We start from the raw sequence: 23,961 nt of genomic DNA, 5'->3' as shown, positions 1-23,961 counted from the left end.
TATATATATATATATATATATATATATATACTAAATTGGATTAGAAATAGAGAACTGAAAGCAGCTCATTTAACCCGGTGTCCCTCAGGATACTGAGGCACAGAAAAGTGAAATAATATTAATAATAATGGAATTATAATTAAATAATATTATTAAACTAAATTAAATCAAAATAATTAAATAGCTCTTATAATCCATTTACTACTTATAATTTATAAAGCACTTTACAAACATTATCTCCTTTGTTCCTTACAATAAATTTGGGAGATAAGTGCTGTTATTATCCTCATTTTACAAATGGGGAAACCGAGGCAGAGAGAAGTTAAATGACTAGTCTGGGATTGCACAGCTAGTAAGTGAATGAGCCTGGATTTGATCTCAGATCTTCCTGACTCCAGTCAAGGACTCTATTTATTGTAGTATCCAGCTACCTCAGATGATGTGCCCCAAATCCTACAAGAGGTAAATTAGAGAAGGGGCATTTTGAAACCTTTTCCTTTGGTTCCAAATGAAGCACTTTTGCTACTACACCAAGTAAATCTGTGTTAGCTCTTGAGCTTTCCTTTCCTTTCACAATACTCACAAAACATCATTTCTTTAATAACATTGTAGAATCTTCCTATGAGATACTTAATCCATAGAAATCAAGAAAATTTTGATTTGGGAAATTAGAGACTACCTAACTCAAACCATCATTTTACATAGGAGGAAAAATGAGGCAGAAAGAGACAAAATGATCTGAGCAATCCCAGAGAGTCAGGAAGGGTCTTGTTGAGGCTCAGTTCCCTGCTCACTCCATTTTATTCTCTCTTTCTCCCATTTGAATATCATTCTGTCTAATAGAGAAAATAAGAAAAGTAGGTTCTGGGTAAACTGACCTTGCCTCCCCTGTTCCCTGCATCCTAAGCAAGATTCTGATCTTTTCCTTCTTCCCCTTCTTGCGCCTAGAGCCATCCTCTAAAGCTCTCTTTGTTTTCTGGCCATTTATCACCAGCTCCTTCCCCATTTTGTATTTTGATTTTCATGACAGTCTTTACAGAGGCCCAGCTTTTTAGTCATTCCTCCTCAAGTACTTTGTTTCCATAGATACCCTTTTAAATTAAAGCTTATCACTGAGTTCCCTGTGCATCTATATTAGTCTGTAAGACAGCCTTCCTTCTCTAAGTATCTTTTTTCATCTTCCAAGATATTAGCTTCTGAAAAATACTGAGTTCTGTTCTTCTTCCATATTATAATGGAATCTGAGTTAGATTAAAGATAGAGCAAAAAAAGAGTGTTTTTTCCTCCTCCAGCTTCTGCTCTTAACTCTAGAATGGTCACAAAGTGTCTTATACTTCTAATTAGATAATTATTAATAACAAGAAATTACATTGCTTAATTGCTTCTTTTTGAAATGTTTTATGGATGCGCTTTGTATTTTTAAAACATCACAGATACTTCTCTTTGGTTATTTGTATCTCTTGCTGCTGGACTTTATTGGTAATATATAAAAATGCTGATGATTTATGTGGATTTATTTTGTATCCTGCAACTTTGCTAAAGTTGTAAATTGTTTCTAGTAGTTTTTTAGTTGATTTTCTAGGGTTCTCTAAGTATACCATCATATCATCTGCAAAGAGTGATCATTTGGTTTCCTCATGATCTACTGTAATTTCTTTAATTTCCTTTTCTTCTCTCATTGCCAAAGTTAACATTTCTAATGCAATATTGGATCGTAATGGTGATAATGGGCAACATTTTTCATGATTTTATTGGGAATGGTTCTAATTTGTCCCCATTATATATGATGCTTGCTGATGGTTTTATATAGATGCTCTGATCATTTTAAGGAAAACTCCATTTATTCCTATACAACTTGGTAGGAATGGGTGTTGGATTTTGTCAAATGATTTTTCTGCATCTATTGAGATAATCATATGATTTTTTTTTGTATTATAATTTTTAATTAATTATTTTATTTTAACACATATTATTTTATTAATCATGTTGGGAGAGAAAAATCAGAACAAAAGGGAAAAACCATGGGAGACATTACAAAAAAAAAGAAGTGAACATAGCAAATCATATGATTTTAATTTGGTTATTGATATGGTCAATTATGCTAATAGTAATTCCTAATATTGAATACCTGTATTCCTGGTATAAATCCTACTTGATTATGGTGTATTATCCTGGGGATAACTCTTTGCTATTACACCTTTGGTCTCCAACCTTTCTGCAAGAGATAAGATGCCATATTCATCATTCTCCAAAGTCACAGATAGTCACTGTGTTGATCAGAATGCTGATGTCTTTCAGTGTTAGTCTTCTGCCCATTATAATAATCTTTGTTTAAATGTTTTCTTGCTTCTTCCTCCTTTCTTCTCTATCTGTTCATGTAAGTGCTTAAGCACTTTACATTGAATGTTACTTTTGATCCCCCAAACAACATGCAAGTGCTTTTATCTTGATTTTTAGAAAAGAGGAAATGGGGATTGAGATAGAGTAATGATGCCCTATGTGCCCCAATGTCTAAGAATTGGGATGCAAAATAATATTTTAAAGGAAGAGCAGTGTTCTTCCTACTACACAACACAAGAACATACCTGTTTATGTCATTCAGTTAAATTCACCAAACATTTATTAAGCACTTATTCCATACAAGCCACTAGGGAAGATATTTTTAGTCCTGGGAAACTACAAAGTTTAGGGAGACGTCACTGTTTGTAGATCGATGTTCTCATCCCTATAAGTACCCCTTCCAGAGATGTAGATTGCAGCCCATCCAGCCCTTCACTTCCTGTACAATTTTTCTTCTTGTCCCATAAATTTATTTTTACTTAATAATATATGTTAAAAACATAATAATATATTTTTTGTAATTACACGTGAGGATAATTTCAACATTCATTTTTGTAAGATTTTGAATTACAAATTTTTCTTCCCTTTTTCCTTCCCTCCCTCCTTCCCCAAGATAGCAGGCAATCCAATTAGATCATGTTAAACTTATTTCCTGTTTAGAAAAATTATACATGTTTAGCATATTTTGCATTAATTGCTGTCTAGAGGAGGGAGTATGGGGAAGGGAGGGAGAAAAAAATTTGGAATACAAGGTTTTTCAAAGGTGAATGTTAAAAACTATCTTTACATATATTTTGAAAATCAAAAGCAATTATTTAAAAAATATATATTCCCATCTTAGTCATGTTAGGAAGAAAAATAAGAACAAAAGGGGAAAGAATGAGAAAAAAAAAACAACAAAAAAGCAAGAATCATACACTTCTATCTGCATTCACTTTTTGTTTCTTCTCTGGATGCGGATGGCATTTTCTACCACAAATTTATTGGAATTGTCTTGGATTACAGTATTGCTGAGAAGAATTAAGCTTATCATAATTGATCATCACAATTTTGCACTTATTATGTACAATGTTCTCCAGGTTCTGTTCACTTCACTCAGTATCAGTTCACATAAATCTTTCTAGTTTTTTTTAATCTGCCTGCTTATTATTTCTTATAGCCTAATAGTATTCCATTATATTCATATATCACAGCTTGTTGAGCCATTCCCAAGTTGATGGGCATCCACGCAGTTTCCAATTCCTTGTCACTAGAAAAAGAGCTGCTATAAATATTATTATACAGGTGGATCCTTTCCCCTTTTATGATCTCTTTGGTTTACAGTGATATTGCTGGGATCAAAGGGTTTATTTTATAGCCCTTTGGGTATAGGTCCAAATTAGTTCACAATAATGCATTAGTGTCCCAGTTTTCCCACATCCTCTCTAACATTTCTCATATTATTTTTCTGTCATCTTTACCAATCTGATAGGTGTGAGGTGGTACCTCAGAGTTGTTTTAATTTATATTTCTCTAATCAATAGTGATTTAGAGCATTTTTTCATGTGACTAGAGAAAATTTCAATTTCTTCATTTGAAAAGTGCCTGCTCATATCCTTTAACTATTTCTCAATCCTCCCATAAATTCTTCCATGGTATCCACTTGACATGCGTATGGCCTTTCTTTTAGGTCTTTTGACGTTTTGTGGAAACCCATGGAGTAGGTCAGTTGTACACTGTTCATTCCTTGTTTATGACATGTGAACAGCCAGTAATACATCTCTCCTATATATACATATATATAATATCACTGGAAAATTATTGTTGAAAAGATGGGCCTTTGTTTCCAGGAGAAACTTGTGGCCATTAAGATCAGTTTCCCAAAGGCAGCCCAGCCCACCCTCCTCATTCTGCTCATCATTTGTGTTGCTCAGTTCCTTTTTCATGAATAAAATGTACCTTAAATATGTGCAATATATGCTGCTCATAGACCAGTTCTAAAGGTTGTGCATCCAACTGGATGCCACAGTATGGACGATAGACACTATTTAGTCACTTGACTTTTCCAGTCAAGTTAGATGGGACTCAACAGAGTAGCTGGGTGGTTCTCATTTAGAAGGTTTCTTGATGTAATCCAGGATTTGGTGTAATGCACTCATTGCCATCTGTGAAAAGGAGCATCTGGAAGAGATCACTACTTCCTTTTCCTTGTGCACATCTCCCTATCTTATGCCTCACTTTATGGTAATGTCACCAAATAAAATTATCCCTGTGGTCAAGGAAAATATATTAATTTTAACCTATAAATGTCTTCATGGCTTCACTTCATTGGAAGAGAGATTTTGCTCTGTCAAAGCAAATTTAAAAAAAATAATCTGTAAGTAATATTCTCTCAAATTCTCTAACTTATATTTATAACATCTTTTCATCAATTTTATAATTGCCAAAATGTGATCTTTTGTAGAACATTATTCTTATACTTTCATCAAAGATGTTCTCTCCCTCTCTCTGTATATACACACACACACACACACACACACACACATATATATGTGTGTATGTATATATACATTGTTCTCATATAAATTTTGTAGAAATGAAAAAGTAGTCATATGAGCTAGTAGTTATTTATATTTTTGGTTACCTTCTTTTGGGTAACAACAGGTTTCAAGATATTATTAAAAAACTTTTGATAACCTTCCTTCTTCCGGATATTTTATGGATTAATCTTTCTGTGCCCCCAAATATATGGCATCCAGCATGAGTGTCTGCTGTCTTTCCTGCTTTATTACAGCTGCTCTTTTCAGTTTCATTTTTTTAGTGCCATTTCTAAATTTTCAAAGGAAACCAATTATATTTAAATACAGTTATAAAAATATTTATTAGAAAGTTCAAGGGCCCTGGAGTAGCTTGATGACACACTGGACAGAGAACTGGCCCTGAAGTCAGGAGGACCAAAGTTCAAATTCAGTCTCAGAAACTTAACACTTACAAGCTGTGTGTCCTGGGCAAGTCCCTTACCAACTGCCTTGCAAAAAAGGTTCCCATATTAGGAACCTCTGGGCTATGATAATATTGACTCTTTATCCATTTCCCAATTTGTCAGGCTTAACAAGCAGTGTCTAACCTGTATTGCACGCCAACTTAGGTCATTTTAATTCTTTTGTTTAATATGGTATTGATTTTGATCTTTGTGTGGTCATTGATCTGGCTGTGTACATAGGCAGTTGACACAGAAACAACTCACCAATAACTAATCATTTCTGGCAATTAGAATAGAATCAATCATTTTCATTTTTTATGTTATTTTATTTCTGACACAGCTAATACCACCCAATTTCCCAACTCTCTTCTTGAAGAAAAATATTCATGATATATAAGTTTTGGAAACCAGTTTGAAATTATGTGAAATAAGTGACCTATCCCTGTCCTTTGACTTAGAAATTTCACTTTTAGGAATATGGCCCAGGGAGGTCAGTGATAAAAATAAAGGTGCCCCCAAAGGCCCTGCACACATTACAAATATTTATAGCAGCACTTTTTGTCATAGGAAAGAGCTGGAAACAAAATAGATGCCCACGGGTTAATCGTGGTAAGTGACTGCAATAGAGTGTTACTGTGCTTGTAAGAAGTGATGAATATGACACATGCAGAGAACCATGGGAAGATGCATCTGAACTGATGCAAAGTGAAATAAGTGAAATAAGAAAATAACAATCATTCCAGCAATGTGAATAAAAAGAACAATAACAATAAAACAATAGGCACTGAATGTTGTGACGCCATCAGGACCCAGCTTGGTCCCAAAGAAGTAACATGAGAAGGGCCTTTTCCTCACTTCTTTGCAGAAATAAAAGACTGCAGGCGAGGAACATGGCATATAATATCAGACATTTTCTAGATGTTGATTGGTTGTAATTAATTGGGTTTTCTTCCCATTTTAAAAATCTTTGCAATAAGGACTGGCTCTCTGGAAGAGATTGGGGAAGAGAATGAATTGGGAAATAGAAGTGATATAAATGCGAAAGATATGAATAGAAATTATTTATATTTAAAGTAATTTTTACTAATTTGTTTTTTTTCCAAGGCTTAGATTTCTGCCCTTCCCCCCTGGCATCTTTTTTCTTTCCCCTCCAAGAAGTATCTCTTATAACAAATAATTTTTAAAAATAAATAGGAAGGAGAGAAAAATACATACAACCACTCAATACATTGAAAAAATGTATCAATCAGCATAGATATAGAGAGATATATAAATATTGGCTGGATAGATGACTAGTGTCAATCACTAGATATAGATAGATCGATATAGGTAAATCAGTGTAGATAGAGAAGATAGACACACAGAGACATAGGTAGCTAGCTAGCTAGATACCTATATAGATAATATATCAGGATATAGGTAGGTAGGTAAATATCTGAGTGATAGATAGGGAGATAGTAAAGTAGGTAAATAGATATATATCAATCTATAAATTGGTTGGTAAGTAAGTAGATAAATCAATAGATAGGTAGAGTAATAGATAGATATTTGATAAGTAAGTTGGTGAATAATAGATGGATAGAGATAGGAAGAGAGATAAGGAAAATAATCAATAAAAAGGCAAATAGTTCAATGATCCAAGGTAATCCCAATAAACTTTGGATGGAAAATGCCATTTGAAACCAGAGAGAATATAAATATGAATATGTCGGTACATGCTATGTTCACTTTTTTTATTTTTCTTCTATTTTTTTTCCTCTCGTGGTTTTTCCCTTTTGTTTTGATTTTTCTCTTCTAACATGATTCACAAGGATATATGTAAAAAAATTAATTTACATGTATAACCAAAAATGTTGTTTTTACATGTATCTAGGGAAAATAAAAATTAAAAAATAAAAAGGCAAATAGATTGATAAATGAGTAGATCAATAGAAGATAGACAGACATACTAAAACAAACTAGATTTACTCATCAAGCAAAAATAGATCTCCACCTTAGCATATTTTCTCATTAGTTTTATTCCTTAACACACTCAAGTCTGTCTTCTTGGGTGGGGAGTTTTTTTCAGGGATACAGATGGCAGCTCATCATGTCTAGTGCATCCTGTGTCTCTCCTTAAAACATAAATTTTTAGCAGTTAAAATCCTAATATTTCAGTATTATTCTTTACATTTCTTTGCCTCTAACTAAATTGTTGGAAATTACATTTGAATCTGCCTGGTTTGTTTTTTTGTTCTCGAGCCTGCCTGCTTTCTGAACTCTAGGTTGCCTCTCTTAAGCAGGCTCCCTCCCAGAAGTGGGGGAGACCTCAGGTGAGACTTAGGCCGGCCTGTATCTAAGCTGGGATGCCTTCAGGAGCCTCCACCTGCCCCTGGTCATCCAGGAGCACTTGTTATGGAGCCTCTGGGTCTGACTTGTGATTATGAGAAAATTTCTCCCTACTTAGAGCCCTCCTTCTTCCTTTTCTCCCCAAGTTAGAGCAGACTCCATTCTAGGAGAGCAGTCTCCTCTCTTTGTGTCTCCCCTTTGTCTTTTTAAAATGGAGATAAATGATGGGAACCAGTCCTCTTTCCCGGAGTGTGCGACTAAGCAGAGCTCAGAAATCTGATTTTGGAGGAGAGATGTTACATAGGTTTTAAAACACAATTAGCTTGTATGATATTAGTCCAAGTTAACCCTTTACCTTTCTTCACGAGGTTACCCAGTGTCCTTCTATACAGCTTCATGACTGCTGGACAGCAAGTCAGACCCAGAGCTTTCTAGTTCCAATCCTCAGTAATTGATTGTGTGACAGTGAGTCAGCCATTTTCCTTTTTAAGGGATCCTCCGATCCGATTCTTAGGCCACGGTTTTCTCTCTTTCTCTCCCATTTTTACTGCCATCTATATCTTTAACCAGGTCATTGGTTAAAAACTGTCAAACAGCACAGGACCAAAGGCAGATCCTTGGGGTGCCATGTTAGCAGCTCCCAAGTTCACGTTGAGCCATCGGGCCTCAAAATCCATCAGCTTGTATTTATAGAGGCTTGGGCATCAAAAGGCACTTTAAATCCATTATCTTAATGGGATTTCACCATGAACAAACAAATAAATAAAAATTAGCTTCTGAGAAGAGTCCAGGCAGGCATTTAATGGCTTTGTTTAGGGATAAAAAATTCCCAAGAAGGGAATGAGCTACTTTAGGAGGTGATCAGTTTTCGGGCACAGCAGGTGTTCCCCAGAGAGCTCTTTTTTGGAAATTCTGTAGATAAGATTTGTACTAATGGTTAGAGGCTGGACCGGATGACCTGGGATGGGTGATTTATTTCCATACAACTAGCAGTCCAGATGGAAGACCCTCAGAACTGAGTGCGCCATCCTGGTGTTTTTATTCCTGCAGCATCTACTGCCGGGGGTGCGCCAAGCCCATCTGTTGCACCTGCGCTCTCCTGGACAGCAACCACAAGGACCAGTACTGCGCCATCAGCTCCGAGATCCAGCAGCGGCAGCAGGAGCTGGTCAAGATCACCAGCGAACTGAAGACCCAAGAGCAGACCTTCAGCGAGGCCCACGAGAAGATCCAAGAGGCCATCACCAACCTGGAGCAGGTGAAGAAGGACACACAGGAGCTGATCCATTCTCAGATCCAAGTCATGGTGGAGAAGATCCAGGCGCAGGAGAAGAAGCTTCTGGAGACCGTGGAGGGTCAGTATCAGGAGAACCACAAGCAGATGGCGGGGAAGCTTCAGCACCTGACCAGCATGCTTCAGCGCATCCACAATGGCGAGCTCTTGGTGGAAAAGCTACAGCATTACGCTTCGGACCAGGAGGTCCTGGAGATGCACTCCTTCATCCGGGCGGCTCTGGAGAACCTCAACAAGGAGAGGCCTGTGAACCTCCAGACCGCAGTCAAGGTGGAAGAATTTGCAGAGTGCAAGGCTAAGCTGCAGACTCTGTTTGCCCGAGTCGTCGAGGACAAAGGTAAAGGTGCCCCCCAGACAAGTAGCAAAGGACTGGGGGTTCTTAGCCTGGGGGAAAAGGAGGCTTGGAAGGGAGTGGGACAGGAGAACTGCCGGGGGTCTGAAGGGCTGCTGGGGGTCTCTGTAACGGAGCGTTACGGCTCCAGGGAGGTGCCTTTGGGATTCCTATGGGAACACACAAACAAACTACACTTAGGCAGACCTGTCAGAGGCTGGTCCCTTAGGCCGCCATTGTGAGAGCTCTGGTACTTGGGGAGCTGACAGGTTCCAGGATGCCCCAGAGTCAGTGACAAAGGTCACCTTAGGAGCTCTGGGCCTCTTAATAAGCTTGATCTCTTCTTCTCTAGTTTTTGAAGCGGCTAATCTTGAGAAAGACAAAAAGGAGGGATCCGCAGAGGCTCCACGCGCCCCCACAGATGGCAATTCGGTGAGATGGTCCTGAATGCGCGGGGTGGGGAGGGGGTGCCAGGATGGAGACTGCCTGTCTTAAACATGAGAATCTCCCCTTGTTTAAAACAAACCCCAAATACTTTTCTTCCCAAATATTTGCCTCTTGGGGAGGGGAGCGGAAACTGAACGCAGACTGGCCACACTCTGGAGCAGAAAGGAGATGGAAATGAGAAAACTAACAGACCTGCGGATCTCGGTTCCCTTCTGGTTTCCTCTTTAAGCCAGTTATTTTCATGAAGCATTTTTTTTTTTTTTTATTTGAAAGGCGCTATGGCAGTGTAGATGGAGAGCTGACTTTGGAGGGTTCAAGTCTTGCCTCCATTGCTAGCTATGTGATCTTAGAAAATCAGTTTCTCTACCTCAGTTTCCCTACCTGTCCAGGAGAGATAATAATAATATCTTACAGGTTTGTTGAAGAGTACTTTGCAGACCTTATAAGTACTAGCTGTTATTGTGATTTGAAAAACTGCAAGTGACTTTCTAAGACAAAAGGAATTGATATGCCAGAAATCAGGGAGATTAGGGGAGAAGAGGCCTTTAGATTTAGAGCTGAATGGAACAGAGGACCCTGCAGAACTCAGAACTGATCCCCTGCCCTGACTCCAGAACGGCACCATGTTCCAGAGACAAAATGACAAGGGAGGGAGATCCTCTGTCATGTCTCCAGAAGGGAACGTGAGCCAGCACTTAGAAACAAGGTAGTGTCTCATATTGGGTGAGAAAAGACCCAAGTTCAGATCCCACTGCAGCTCCTTAATCAGCTGGATAATTAGAGATCCACCTCCCAGAGACTAGTTTTCTCCTCTGTAAGACGGGGATCATAAATCTCTGCTTCTGCCTCAGGGTTCGAGTTGTTCAGCAATGTTATGTTCTGCTACCCAAAGCTGTCCTCTCTCCATTAGTTCATCTGCTTCCCTACAAGATCCAGAGCCCAGGCTAGGATCTGTGAACAGCATTTCATGTTTATTATCAGCTCTTTTCCCCCCTGATTTTGCAGCGAGATGAGAAGAAATTGCAGAAACAGGGACAAGCCACAGAAAATAAGGCTGAGACGGTAACCCTTCCTGCCCCTCCCCCTGTAAGAACCTCTTCTGCCTCCAGTTCTCTTCTTTGCCCCTCGGGTCCTTGAGCCACGTGGTCCCTGGAAGTGGCCAGTAGCCTGGTTGGGGACTTGGGCAGGAGGGGGATGTGAAGGTCCGGTTGGGAGCCTGGATCAGCGAGAAGTGGAGGAGGAAGCATTTCTGGGAGGGGAAGCAGAATGTGACTGTAACCCCAGCCATCGTCTGTCCCCCTTGGCAAAGCCCCCAGCTCTGCCCTGAACCGCTCAGCCCATGGGAGCCTGGTCAGGCTGACCGTGCCTCCAGCACGTGAGAGAGAAGCCGTTGGGTTCTCAGGCTTGGTGTGGTGTGAGCTTAGCCCCGGAAGGCCAGGCTCTTGTGGGGGTAACACCCTGCCCCTCACAAGGGCTCCCGTGTTCCTCCCTGGGGAATGAGGGAAGATGCTCATCCTTTGGTCTGGAAAAGGACCATGGTACCACAGAGGGGATGCCACGGCGTGAGGTGAGGGGGACTGGGCAAGGTCTCCCGCCTCACTTTCCCCTCCAGAGCCCTGGGGATCCAGGGGCCAGGACACTGGAGGTGCCCCTGGATGCAGTGGGAGACCTGGGCCTTTTAAGCTTTAAGTTAAGGCCTTCACAGGTCTCAGCTGGGGTGAGGAGGCCGGGAGTGGTAATTAAGCATCAAGCTTGTGTCCAACACAGGAGCGGACGGACGGACGGAGGAGTGCGGGATACGGGCTGTGCCCTCAGGGAGCGGCTCGCGGCCTGGTCTCGAGGGACAAGGCTCTCGGAGAGACAAAGCAGAGACAGGGCCACAGGGCTTGGTGTCTGCTAGTTACAGTTACAGTTATATATATAGTTTTATTTATATATGTAATTTTATATATAGTTAGTTAGGGGGGAGTCAGGGATCCCCCCTGAATCCGGGGATGGTCAGGGAAGACTTTCTGGAAGAAGCCAGGAACATAAGAACAAACAGGATTTGGGGGGGAAAGAGAGGAAACCATAGAAAACCATTTCTGGAGCGTGAGGAAGGCCCCCTTTCCCCCCCACCATCCCGCCCTTCCCTGGGCCGCCCGCTGGGCTACAACATGCGTCCCAGTGTCCTCTGTTCCCTTCCAGCAGGGGCAGCAGGCCAGCTCCCAGTCCAGGAAGAGGAAATCGGCCCACGGGAACAAAATAACTGCGCGGAAGATGATCAAGAGGGAAAGTGGGGACAGCGAAAGGCACAGGGCAAGCAAGGTCTACAAGCAGCCCCAGACCGGCTCCTCCGGGGCGAGCCAGCCCGCCAAGGCGGGCGCCGGCCCCAACTCGGCCCCCGGCTCTGACGCGCGCCCTGCAGGGGAGTCCAATAGCGGCGCCCCCTCCGAGGAAGGAGGTAGGCAAGGTGAGATGGGAGAGGCAGGGGCCTCTGTGACTAACTCTCTCTTGCAGCATCCGAGGGCCCGTCTGAATCCGGGGACCTCACGCGCCAAACAGTAGTAATAATTATCGTGATGCATTCATGGAGCAGTTTGTGTTGGCCGAGCACTTCTCTCACTACCCTCTGCGGTGGGCACCTAGCCGGGCACGGGGGCAGACTTGGGAGTCGGGATTCAAGTCTTGCCCGCCACAGGTTCTTATTAGCTGGGTCCCCCTGGGCAAGACCCTTTGCCTCAGTCTCCTCATCTATGAAATGGGTATAAGGAGAGCACAAGGTACCTCACAGAGTTGTTATGAAGTTCAGTTGAATAATTTTATTTGAATTGAATTGAGTAAGAATACGAAAGTGCTTCACAAACCTCAGCATGCTACATACACCTTAGCTATCATCGTCATCATCATCGTTGTCATTATTAATTTTCACCTGCTTACATTTAGCCGAGCAAACTGAGTCCTGGCTCACGGCTCACAGCTGATGAGCGTCAGATGAAGCCCGAGTTTCCTGACCTCCAGTTTCAGGCTTTCTCCTTCCACCCTGTTGTCTGCTCAGGCGCCGGGACACCTGGCTCCCTAGTGTCGGGCCCCCAGGCTAGCCGGATGAGGAGGTTCATGGAGGTATAACGAAAGACTGGTCCCTGGGCAAGGGCTGACGTGCGGTTCCGAGAGGGAGATGAGAGAGAGAGCGTGCTGGGAGTCAGGAAGGCCCCCGGGCTGGGCTCCACACTGGATCACCCGGAGGGAGGCTTGGGGGAGTCTGAATGCTGGGTACCCCAGTCCAGAGGCACAGCCCGGATCTGCTCAAGGAGGGGCAGCCTCAGGTCGGGGAGGTGAGCAGCCAGAACTTCCATGTTATCGGTTCCCATTGGACCCAGGAGTGGCTGCTGCACTTCCAGGCTGGGAGAGATGGGGAGAGACAGTCTCTGAAAAGAAAAATGAAAAGGAAAGGCTTGTTCCCGCTTCTCGAGGGGAGGAACCGCACCTCAGGAAGGGCCTTCTGAGGGGAAGTCTCTGATAAGCACCGGGTACTCAGCCCCCCCAGAAGGTTGTGGTCATTTCCAACCTGGAGACCACCTCCCTTTTCTCAGTTCCTCTTCCTCAGCTCCAGCTGCAGGCCCCGAATCTGGAGGGCGATTCCACCATCTTGTGGATAGTAGAAAGTCCACCAGGTGGTCTCTTAGGGCCAAAGGAAGGCGCAGAGCCCACCTCAGAGTGGAGACTGGTCTTCCTAGGGGAGCCTTCACACATGTGCAGACCCCTGTTCTCTCCCTTCTGGGTCTATGGCTTTCTCTCTCCTCCTTTCTTTGTCTCCAAGCTGGGCTCTTCAGTTCCCAGTGAGGTGCCCTGCCTCTCCAGCCTCCGAGAAAGAAACCATTTGTCCACACTCTTTTCCCTGCAGCCCGGCCCTTTCACTCAGGCCGGACGGCCTTGCCTTCAGCCCCAAATATGGAAGGCTGAGGTAGCAAAGCCCTATGAGGTTACTGCTACTAGCCAAATGAGGGCTGAGAAGAACCTTAACCAAAGGCAAGAATGAAACAGGAAAAACGGATTGAAGAGACCAGTGGAAGCCAAGAGGCTAGGATCCCATGGTCAGTCACCCAAGGATGTGAGGAATGGGAAGGAGTCAGAGAACCCAAAGGCTTCAAGCTGGGTTTCCTGGGATCCAGGCGGTCCCACTGACAAATCCCAGATTCCCAGCAGCCCGTCTCTCAAAATTCTCCAGCTTTCCCCCCATGTATCTGGTGAGCTTTGCTCTCTAGTCTTTGTGGGGGGCGCTGGGATCCCCTGGCTCCCCAAACCGTTTAGCGTGGAGTGAGTCAATATAGTCATTGCAATCTTAGCGTGTAATTCATTTGCAAATACAAGTCTTCTTTGAACATGGTGACAGTCTGGCCTGCCACAGATAGCCCACAAGACTGGGCCAAGGGAGCAGGGATGGGAAGATAGAGGGAGCTTCTTTACAAGGCTACAATAATAATCGCCCCCTCCCCTCACTGCTGCCCACCAGCCACCCCTCACCCCGGATATGACCACAGCTTTTATCATCACTCTTCTGATCTGGGAACCTCCTGGTCAACAGTTTTGGAACAGCACAAGCCACAGCCTCCGACCAACCTAGACACCTGTGAATGGTCTGCTTGCTACCACAAGGAGATGAGGAGAGAGACCCAGTAGCAAGTCCTGGGAGAATCACTGCTCCCTCCAGTCCAGCTCAGGTCTTCCTGAGGCAGCCCAATCCATGTCTTTTTAAAGATCTGGTTTGATGCAGGATACCCCAAGCTTCTTGGGTAGAGCACTAGAGTATTTAATGTAGAGGAAAGAAATCCTCAGCTGAGATCTTGCCTCAGATGCTTACTGTCTTTGATCTTGTATGATGCATTTAATTTTTTACCTTCTCAGTTTTCCTCCTCTGTAAAACAGGTATGATAATAGCACCTACTTCATGGGATTGTTGTGAAGATAAATGAAATAATACACATAAAATGCTTTGCTAATCTTAAGCCATTATTACTTAGTTCTTTGGCAGACCTGATACATTATGAACCAATCACTTTGGCAGTTTGAGGCAGTTTAGGAGCATGGCAAGAGAATATCCCTATGGTGAGCATCGTCTGTGCCCTCCTCCTCTGATGGTACATCCTAATTCCTGTCACAGTGACAAATAGCACAGCATCAATCAATCACCTGATGTTAACTGGGGGCCCCTTATTGCTAGATGCTGAGCGGGAGTTTGAAGACTAAGACTGGTGGCAAAAAAGGTCTAATGACCAATCAAGATTCAAAATCAGAAAATGCATCCAACTCTATTTATTGGGAACAGTGTGGGGTGCAAAGCTCAGGTGATTTGCTCTCAGGGAGCTTCCCATTAACAAGGGAAAGGAGAGGATGTATCAAAAAATGACCTTAATTTAAAGTAGGAAGTGACATGAGAGGAAAAAGATCAATACTTAGTGCCTTCAGTGCTTTTCTCTGTATTGTCTTGCTGATCTTCTATCCACTATAATCAATAGGATAAGAAATAACTGTGTGATTTATAGAAAAATATAGATCCAAGTGGAAAACGTGTGTGTTAGCAAGCTATGATATAGTCTCAGGGAAATTCCTGTGTTAATTAACTTAGAAGTATAACTAAATCATTAGAAAGTGTGTACTTAAATATGAGCCATAATAATCATACTTCTATATTGATCTTCATTTTAAAATGTAGTTGTTTGCCCTGAGCTTCTGATGAAAAAGCACCATTTTTCTTAAGAGCCTCCTTGAGTTAAAAAGAATTTGCAAGGGGCAGCTAGCTGGCACAGTGGATTGAGCACCAGCCCTGAAGTCAGGAGGTCCTGAATTCAAATCCCTCCTCAGACACTTAACACTTCCTAGCTGTGTGACTCTGGGCAAGTCATTTATCCCCTATTGCCTCAACCAAAAAAAAACCAAAAAAAAAAAACAATGCATCGCAGGCAGCTTTTTCTTTTACCCTGCATGAATCAAGAAAACTAAATAATTGAATTGCATATCTCAGGCTCTCAGACCTGTACTGGGTGGGCTGTAGTCTCCATCTTTGTTTCTCTTGAGAAGTTGGATCCCATGGGAAGTGCAGTGTAAAATAAGTGTCTGGGGTTTGGACGGAACAGGTCTGAATCACTGTAACTGGTAAACCATTAAGAGATTTTACCAGTAAACTTGCCTTCCAACTCATAAAACGGGGCCTGTGGGGAATGATAGATCCAGTCAACCAAATATGGGTGGCCATTCATGTCTGTGCTTTTTGTCACTTGTGTCAGTCTTATAATCAGCATATTTTCTTAGGAAAATTACTTTTGGAGGTTAACCCTTGGCCTCTACCCCATTTGAACATCTCCAGATGGACTGTGTTAATGTGCCCAAATCAGGCATTCTTGCAGACCAACTCCCTCATCTAGGACTACATCAGCCTTTGTTGCCAAGATTATTCTCCGAGAGATTGTCCCCAGATTTGCCCAACCCTCATCCCATTGTGTTTTCATTGATTTAGATGGAGGAACTCATTTCACAGTCTTTTTTTTCTTAATAGTTATTTTATTTTTCCAAATACATGTAAATATAGTTTTTAACATTCATTTTTGTAAGACTTTTTGATCCAGATTTTTCTCCCTCCTTCCCAAGACAGCAGCCTTCAATGTAGGTTAAATATGTACAATATTTTTAAACATAATTTCAAATTTGTCGTGTTATATAAGAAAAATGAGACCAAAAGGGAAAAACCATGAGAAAGGAAAAAAAAAAAACAGATAACAAAAGTAAAAACCCTGTGCTTCAATTCATAGTTTTTCCTCTGGATGCAGATAGCATTTTCTATCCCAAGTCTATTAGAATTGTCCTAGATTACCACATTGCAGAGAAGAGCTAAATATATCACAATTAATCATCACCTAATCTTGATGTTATTGCATACAACATTCTCCTGGTCCTGCTCACTTCCATCAGCATCAGTTCATGTAAGTCTTTCACGATTTTCCTGAAATCTACTTGCTCATCATTTCTTATAGAACAATAGTATTCCATTATATTCATATATCACAACTTGTTCAGCCATTCCCCAATTGATGGGCTTCCCCTCAATTTCCAATTCCTTGCCATCACAAAAAGAGCAGCAATATATATATATGTATATATATATATATATATATATATATTTTATTTTTAACAATAATTTTTGAAATACATGTGAAGATAGTTGTCAACATTCACCCTTGCAAAATCCTGTGTTCCAAGTTTTTCTTCCTCCTTTCCTCACTCCTCTCCCCTAGACAGCAAGAATCTATGTTAAACATATAGTCTATACTTATTTCCACAATTATCATGCATCACATACTGCACAAATCAGATCAAAAAGGAAAAAAATGAGAAAGAAAGAAAAAACCAAGCAAACAACAACAAAAAAGGGGCAAATACTATGTTGTGATCTTCATTCAGTCCCCACATCTTCTTTCAGGATGGGGATGGCTTAGGGGTATTTTTTAAAAGCATAATTTAAATCATTCCATGTTATTATCATTGGCATATTATTTAAACCAAAACCCAATGCAGTTACAATGTAGCTTCAAAATTCTCAGCCCAATTGACTCATTGGTGGCAATAACTAAACTTCATTTTTCTTATACTAGGAAGGTTAAGTAACTTGCCAGGGTAACACAACCAAGAGGTTAGAATGATTCTTTATTTTATCCATACATTTTTACTTTATTTTCATTTTTTCTTTTATGACCAAATTTCCTACTTTTGCACTTATTTTGAGATTATTGTATTTATTTTAGTAGCACACTGACTTCATTTGTCTCCTTTTCCTTTCTATTTTATATATGTTCAGAGAAATAAAGTTTATTTTGCTGATTTAGTTTCATATTACAAATGTTCATGTATTGTTTTGTTATAATTTTATTTAATACTTAGACCATTCATTACTATATTTCATGTTAGTATTTCTCTTAGATTTGTCTGAAAGAACCAAATTGAAGTAATTTACAATTACTGTTAAAGCATTTAGGTTTTTTTTCTCAATCTGTCTGTCAATGCCTATGATAATATGCCATTTGGCCATCTACATTGAATATTGATACTACTCCATGGTCTATTATGCCTTAGAGCATAATAATAAGTTTCTCTATTTTTCTTTCTTGACTAATTTGATTTTACTATTGTCTCACCCGAGACAAATCCATTGCTTTTACTTTTCTAATGACCCTGAGATCAACTATCCTGATGATGATGTTCTCCTGACTACTCAGGTCCTCCACCATCTTCCTACTAATTCTCATATTTTGGTTATTTCCTGCTTTTAGTCCCTCAACTCATCCTGAACCACCCGAACTTCAAGCCCCCCATCCATTATTTAAAAAAAAAAACAAACCCCTTCTGGTAAGGGCTGCCCCTTTTTTTATCACCTATGTAAAAGTGCCCTCTCTAGAACTATATGCCAGGCTTAGCCTGTAATCAATCTAATTCTCAATAAATTGATAAAATAATTGAAGGGGGAATGGAAAGTGAAAAGCCTTCAGTGCTTTGCTCTATATTGCCTTGCTAATAATCTTTTTTCCACTATAATCATTAGGGTAAGAAATAACCGTGTGATCTATAATAAGAACATAGTCCCAGCTAAAAAACGTGTGTGACCAAACTATGATGTAGTCTCAGGGAAATTCCTCTGGAAGATGGGTCTTCTTGACAATGAGATAAATTAATCTCATTGGTAAAATGAAAAGATGAGAATCATTGACCTTGCACTTAGTTCTCTTCTAGTTCTATTACTCTATAATCTTTTGAGCATACTTTGAGTTTGTGCAGATCAGTTAATCTCTTTGGGCCTTCATTTTATCATCTGTGAAATGGGAGAGTTGGGCTTGATTGACTTCCAAGGTTGGTTTCCACCCTTTTGTAAAGGTGTTGTGCCTCGAGTATGGCTTGACCTAGTGAAAATATGGATGAAGGAAGATGTGATCAGGACTGGAAAGGATGGGTAGGAGGGAAAGGATGCTTAGAGATGGAAGGGGAAAGTGACAAAGAGGTTGCAAATAAAAGGGAATGTGTCAGTGATGTAACAGGAATTCCATAGGGTACCATGGAAGGGACAAATGGAATTGGTGTAGGACATGGGAGGTTATAGTGGCAATGGATTGAGATGAACAAAAGTGCATTTGGGGCAGGAAGCAGTTTACCCACAGGCAACCTGGGGTTTCATTTCACTGGGACTGAGTGAAGAAGAGATGGCAAGAGTTGTCCCCCATAGGGAATGAGAGCAAACAGATGGCGATGAACCACATCTCTGCTGACAGCTGAGGATCCAGTGCCCTGGCTCTAATTCAGCCCATCTTGTTGTCCATCACCTCACTGTGTCTCATCCATGGCTACTGATCGATTACTTCAGTAGGTAGCTACTGACCGATTCCCTCATCCATTAATCCCAGACAAAGTTCACAGATTACATGAGGTGCCCAGAATCACACAGGAGAAAAAAGGTGAAGCCTAGAAAGACCTCCATGGAGTAATGTCAAGCAGAAAGAAAGAAAGGAAGAAAAAGAATGGGAATGCACTTATCAAACCTAAGTGACAAAAAATGAAATGGACAGTCAAACAAGGACTGATGAGGAAAATTATAAAGGCTGAAAATAATTAATAGCATCTTATATGTCTCTCTATATAACTATAAATATATAAAATATTACATAAATGTGTTTAAATAAAAATAGTTGCAATTTAAGTTTAATTGGTAGAATTTGTGTTTGATGTTAGTTATAATAATAAAGTTTTAAAATTTTAAGAGAAAATTACAGGTCTTGCTATCAAGAGTGCCCTGAGTTTTTAACCCCAATTCCAATGATTTAGCAGTTATGTAATCTTGATCTAACTCAGTTTCTCATCTGTACAATGGGGATATCAGATCCCATAAGTTTAAAATGGAGGCAGAAATCGAAAGACAATCAAAAATTGCGATGGAACTTAGAGACAGTAACTGAAAAAAAGACTTGTCATATAATTAACTGAAATTTGTTTATATGGAAATAATTGCCAAGTCAGCTTACTTGGTAGAATTGATGTTTAGCATTGCTTATAATACATTAAAACTTAAAAAAAAAAAAAATCACTGGATTCATGTCAGGAAAAATTTGGGTTTAATCTCCGTTTCAACACTTACCAGCGGAGTGATCTTGGCCATGTCAACTTTTCTGAACCAGTCTCTTTACCTCTCAAACAGGCATACTAATATTTTTGGCACATACCCTATAGACCGCTAGTAGAAAATGGTTTGTAAACTTGCTGTAGAAATCTGATCTCTTATATAATGTTTTATGATTTTTAAAAATGTCACTGTTACTTATATGGTTCACACCCCCATAAAACCTACTCTTATAGCAAATACAGTCAAGCAAGACAAATAGGCATATTGACTGTGTTTGAAGATGTTTGTCCCACTCTGAACGAATTGTCTACTGCCTCTTTGCCAAGAGGCAAGGAACATGTCATGCTTTAACCATCCAGTTTTCTGAAGTCAGGGCTGTACTCTGCCTCGATCACAGTTCTCAAAGTCTCTCAGCATTGTCGTGGTCATTGTGCAAATTGTTCTGGTCCTGTTTGTTCCACCCTGCCTCAGTTGCCATAATTCTTTGCATCCCTCACACCTGTCATCATGGTGCAATGGTGTTCTGTTGTTGGTCCGTGTCTTTGTTCAGCCATTTCCCATTCACGATCGAAGCCCACACTTTGTCTCCCAGCACACCCCTAGGGCTTACTGACTCCCCTTTCCATTTTGTAGATAATCCAATTGTGGTAATCAGCAGCTCTGAAGAGACTGAAGAAAGTCAGGTGAGCCTTTTTTCTTCCTCTCTCCACTTGTTCTGAGACATTCCCCCATATTCTTTTTGGAAGAGGGCAGGAGTCACTCCCCTCCATTAGCTGTGATGTGTCCTAACTTCTCCAACATGTCTAAACTCTCATATCTATGGTCACAGACTCAGGTGAGAAGATTCCCTGAACATTTGGGCTTATGCCCAGTACAGGAGGGGCAGGTGTCGAGGTAATGAGCCTTCCTTCCAGCCTTAGGGGTCAGGTCTTATAAGCTGTTCCTTGTTTCCACAGTACTTTCCTCCACTTCTGAGTTTCTCAAAGAAACAGCTGTTTTCCCGAAGGGTTTCCATAGCCATAGTACCTGGGAACTCTGGGGCATGGGAGGGATAGGAAAGGGGGGGGGGACTTTTTTGGTGATGAGTTTTTGTGAGTTGGAGGCTGCCTGTAGTAAATATCTGTAACACAGCAAGGGGTTTGTGAATAGGATCATGTCTCTTGTGTCTGTAAAAGAGCTAGTCCGTGGTTGCAATGAATGGAAAACCGAGGGGATGCTCATCTATTGGGGAATGGAAGAATTGGGGTACATGCATGTGATGGGATAGTATTATGCTATAAGAAATGAAAGGGATGGTTTCAGAGGGATCTGGGAGGACCTCTAGGAACTGATGCAGAATGAAGCCAGCGGACCCAGAGAACAGTTTGTACAAAAACAGCAACATTGTACAAACAAACAGCTTTGAAAGACTTGAGAACTCTGATCGACACAATGACCACCTGTGATTCCAGGGAAACCCTGAGGAAGTGCTCCCTATCTCCTGACAGACAGACTGCAGGTTGAGACTTTTTTGGACATAGTCTAAGTGGAAATTGATTTTTGCTTGACTGCATATTTTTGAAGGGTTTTTATTTTTATTTTTTTCCAATAGTGGGGATAGAGAGTAGAGAAATGGGAGGGAGAGAAAATAGATTTTTACCAACTGAAATAATAAAGAAACTGGAACTGACTTTTGTGAACTGATCCTCCTGGCTCACCCTGGACAGTATCTGGGCCTGGAAGGTGAGAGTAAGAGGCAGCACTAGGTAGCTAGAAGCACGATGACCAGGGAGAGCAGATTACTCTGGGTTAGGAGAACACTTGTTAAGCCATGTTTCTATTTGAGCACCAACCAGGATTGGGTGAGAAACAAGAGGACTTAGAGCTTTTACGGGGCATGATTTGTGAGTATTTGGAAGGGGAAGCGGGGGGCCGCTAGGCCAAGGAAAGTTTTTGGTGAGTGGAATGATGCTTGGTGATCGGTTCTCTGTAACTTAACCAGGCTGGCCCTCCAATGGCGGACAGTTAGCCTTTCCTAGAATGGTAGAACTGCCATAACTTGAAGTCCCGGGTTCTAAGTCCTTAAGAGAATCCAGGGTTGCCTTGATGTCCCAGTGACACATCAGAGGAGAACCTTAGTAATCTCCAGCATCTTCGTGAGACAGTCACGTAATCTTGCTGCCCTTTGCTTTCCTCCTATCCACGTACCTTGTTCTGGCTCTATTCAGGAGGTTGGGATGAGTTCGTTTTGTTGATCCCTTTTATTTTTATAAGACAGTCAGCATCCTGATATATTCCCCCCACCCCAATACACAACTCCCCTTCCTTTTAACGAAAAGAAATACTTCGGCAAAACCACGGCACATTCCGCACCCACAGACCCCTGGAAGGGGGGCTGGCACCCCTTCCTGAGCTAGTCACCATGGTTGCTGTGTTTCAGTCCTCCAGTGATTTCGGGGACAGCAGCGACCCCGAAGATCTCATGGAATGCTCAGGCAGCACAAGGCCTGCTCCCGGTCACCCCAATGAAAACCTCAGAGAGTGCGGCCAGGAAAGCCGATCCCTGGTGTTCTTTGACCTGAAGATTGACAGCAAAAGTGAGTCTCTCATCAACACCCCCTTGCCCCTCCTGCTTCACCTCCAGGGTCCCAGGAGGTGAAACAGGTCACATGGGTATTCTTATGTCATCTCAGAACGGGAAAAGCATCCCCAAGCTGGCCTGGTGAGGTGGTCAGCGAGTGGATGCTATCCACTGGTCCCTAAGGGTGTGGAGTATCAGAACGAAGGTCCTGGGGAAGGTTCATGGATGGATTCCAAATTCCACAAGTCAACACTTTCATAGTTCCAAGGGATTTAAAGCTGGTTGGGACCTCAGGGAATCATCTGATCTGATTAATTTCTTTCTGAAAATTGAGACCTAGAGATTCCAGCAATTTGCCCGATGTCATCCAGGCAGGAAGTAGTCCAGGTATCAGCACCTCTGCCCAAGGGACACTTAAAGATCTTAGGGTACGGTTCTGAAATCATTTTGGGGAGAACAAACCAGGGAGGGGCAACTCACTCCCCATCTCAGTTTCCTTATATGAAAAATGGATGTTTGAACTAAATGGTAGTTAATACCATGAGTCAAGGCAGGTTCCCCAAAGAATTAGTTCTTCCGCTCAATTCACCTCTTCCTGAAAATAGAGCCCTCGAAGGGCCAGCCATTTAATCCTTTTCATCCCAAATTCTCCAAGTGATGCCCAGAAACCTCATTTCTGTGGTGTAAGTCCAGGGTCCCGGCTGGCCCATCTTAACAAGAATGCCTTACTTTGGGAGAGCAACATGAAAATCAAAGGGAACACTTTCTTTCCCATTACAGTCAGCTGCAGTATCCACTGCCAGGGGGGTCTGGTCACTCTCTCTAAAGGGTCACTCTCTCCAAAGTAGTCCCCAAATGGACATTTATTCTACCAGTTTTTCTTATGCCAGTTGTAATCAAGGTGTTCATGATGCTATATGTAAATTGAGGTTCTAGAAACTAAAATATTTCCTTCCTCCTGTTTTAAATTATATTGTAGAAAATAACATGTATACAAGTAAGTCGATACAAAACAAACACAAAATAGTTTAGAAAGACCCCAACAACTTGGGGAAGGGGGCAAGGGGATCCCAGAAAAGCCCCATATAGGAAGTACCTCTTGAGTCATTAGAGCTCCATGGGCTATAATGGGGGTGGGAAAGGATGGGCATATAGAGACAGATTTTAGACATCCCTGTAAACTGATGAAGAGGAGAAAATTTAAATGCTTTCCAAGTCCTAAACTCTAAAGTAAGCCCTCTGCCCCTTGCTCTGAGACTGCAAGGAAATAAGCATTTATATAGTACCTACTGTATACCAGGTACTTTTTTTTTTTACAAATACTATCTCATTTGATTAGCATGTCCCAGACAAGCTGGTAGATTTTATGAGGGTCAAATGAGACAATATTCATGAAGTGCTTTGCAAACCCTAAAATATCATTGAAATGTTGAATAATATTGTTATTATTTTCATTGTTGTTAATATCGTTTCCTCAAGCAGGCAACCCAAACTGGGAGCAAAGCCCGGTCTGTAATGAGGTTCTAGTATAGTTAGAAGAATCCCTGGGGGACACGTCTTCAGT

The 23,961-nt window shown here is 41.5% G+C and overlaps 1 protein-coding gene across 1 annotated transcript in view; it reads left to right on the top strand.

Annotated features, from left to right (window-relative positions):
- Positions 1–22,937, top strand: part of PML (promyelocytic leukemia) — a 53,433-nt gene extending 30,496 nt beyond the window's left edge. Inside the window, exons 6-11 of the mRNA XM_031956632.1 lie at positions 8,681–9,261; positions 9,608–9,687; positions 11,890–12,154; positions 20,471–20,520; positions 22,257–22,413; positions 22,732–22,937. Of these exons, the coding sequence (XP_031812492.1) occupies positions 8,681–9,261; positions 9,608–9,687; positions 11,890–12,154; positions 20,471–20,520; positions 22,257–22,413; positions 22,732–22,922 (1,324 nt within the window). The 3' untranslated portion in view covers positions 22,923–22,937. The remainder of the gene's footprint in view (positions 1–8,680; positions 9,262–9,607; positions 9,688–11,889; positions 12,155–20,470; positions 20,521–22,256; positions 22,414–22,731) is intronic.
- Positions 22,938–23,961: the final 1,024 nt, after the last annotated feature.

The sequence above is a fragment of the Sarcophilus harrisii genome, chromosome 2 (assembly GCF_902635505.1).
Source record: "Sarcophilus harrisii chromosome 2, mSarHar1.11, whole genome shotgun sequence".
Classification (NCBI taxonomy): Eukaryota; Metazoa; Chordata; class Mammalia; order Dasyuromorphia; family Dasyuridae; genus Sarcophilus; species Sarcophilus harrisii.
This window is presented reverse-complemented; position numbering and strand designations above follow the sequence as displayed.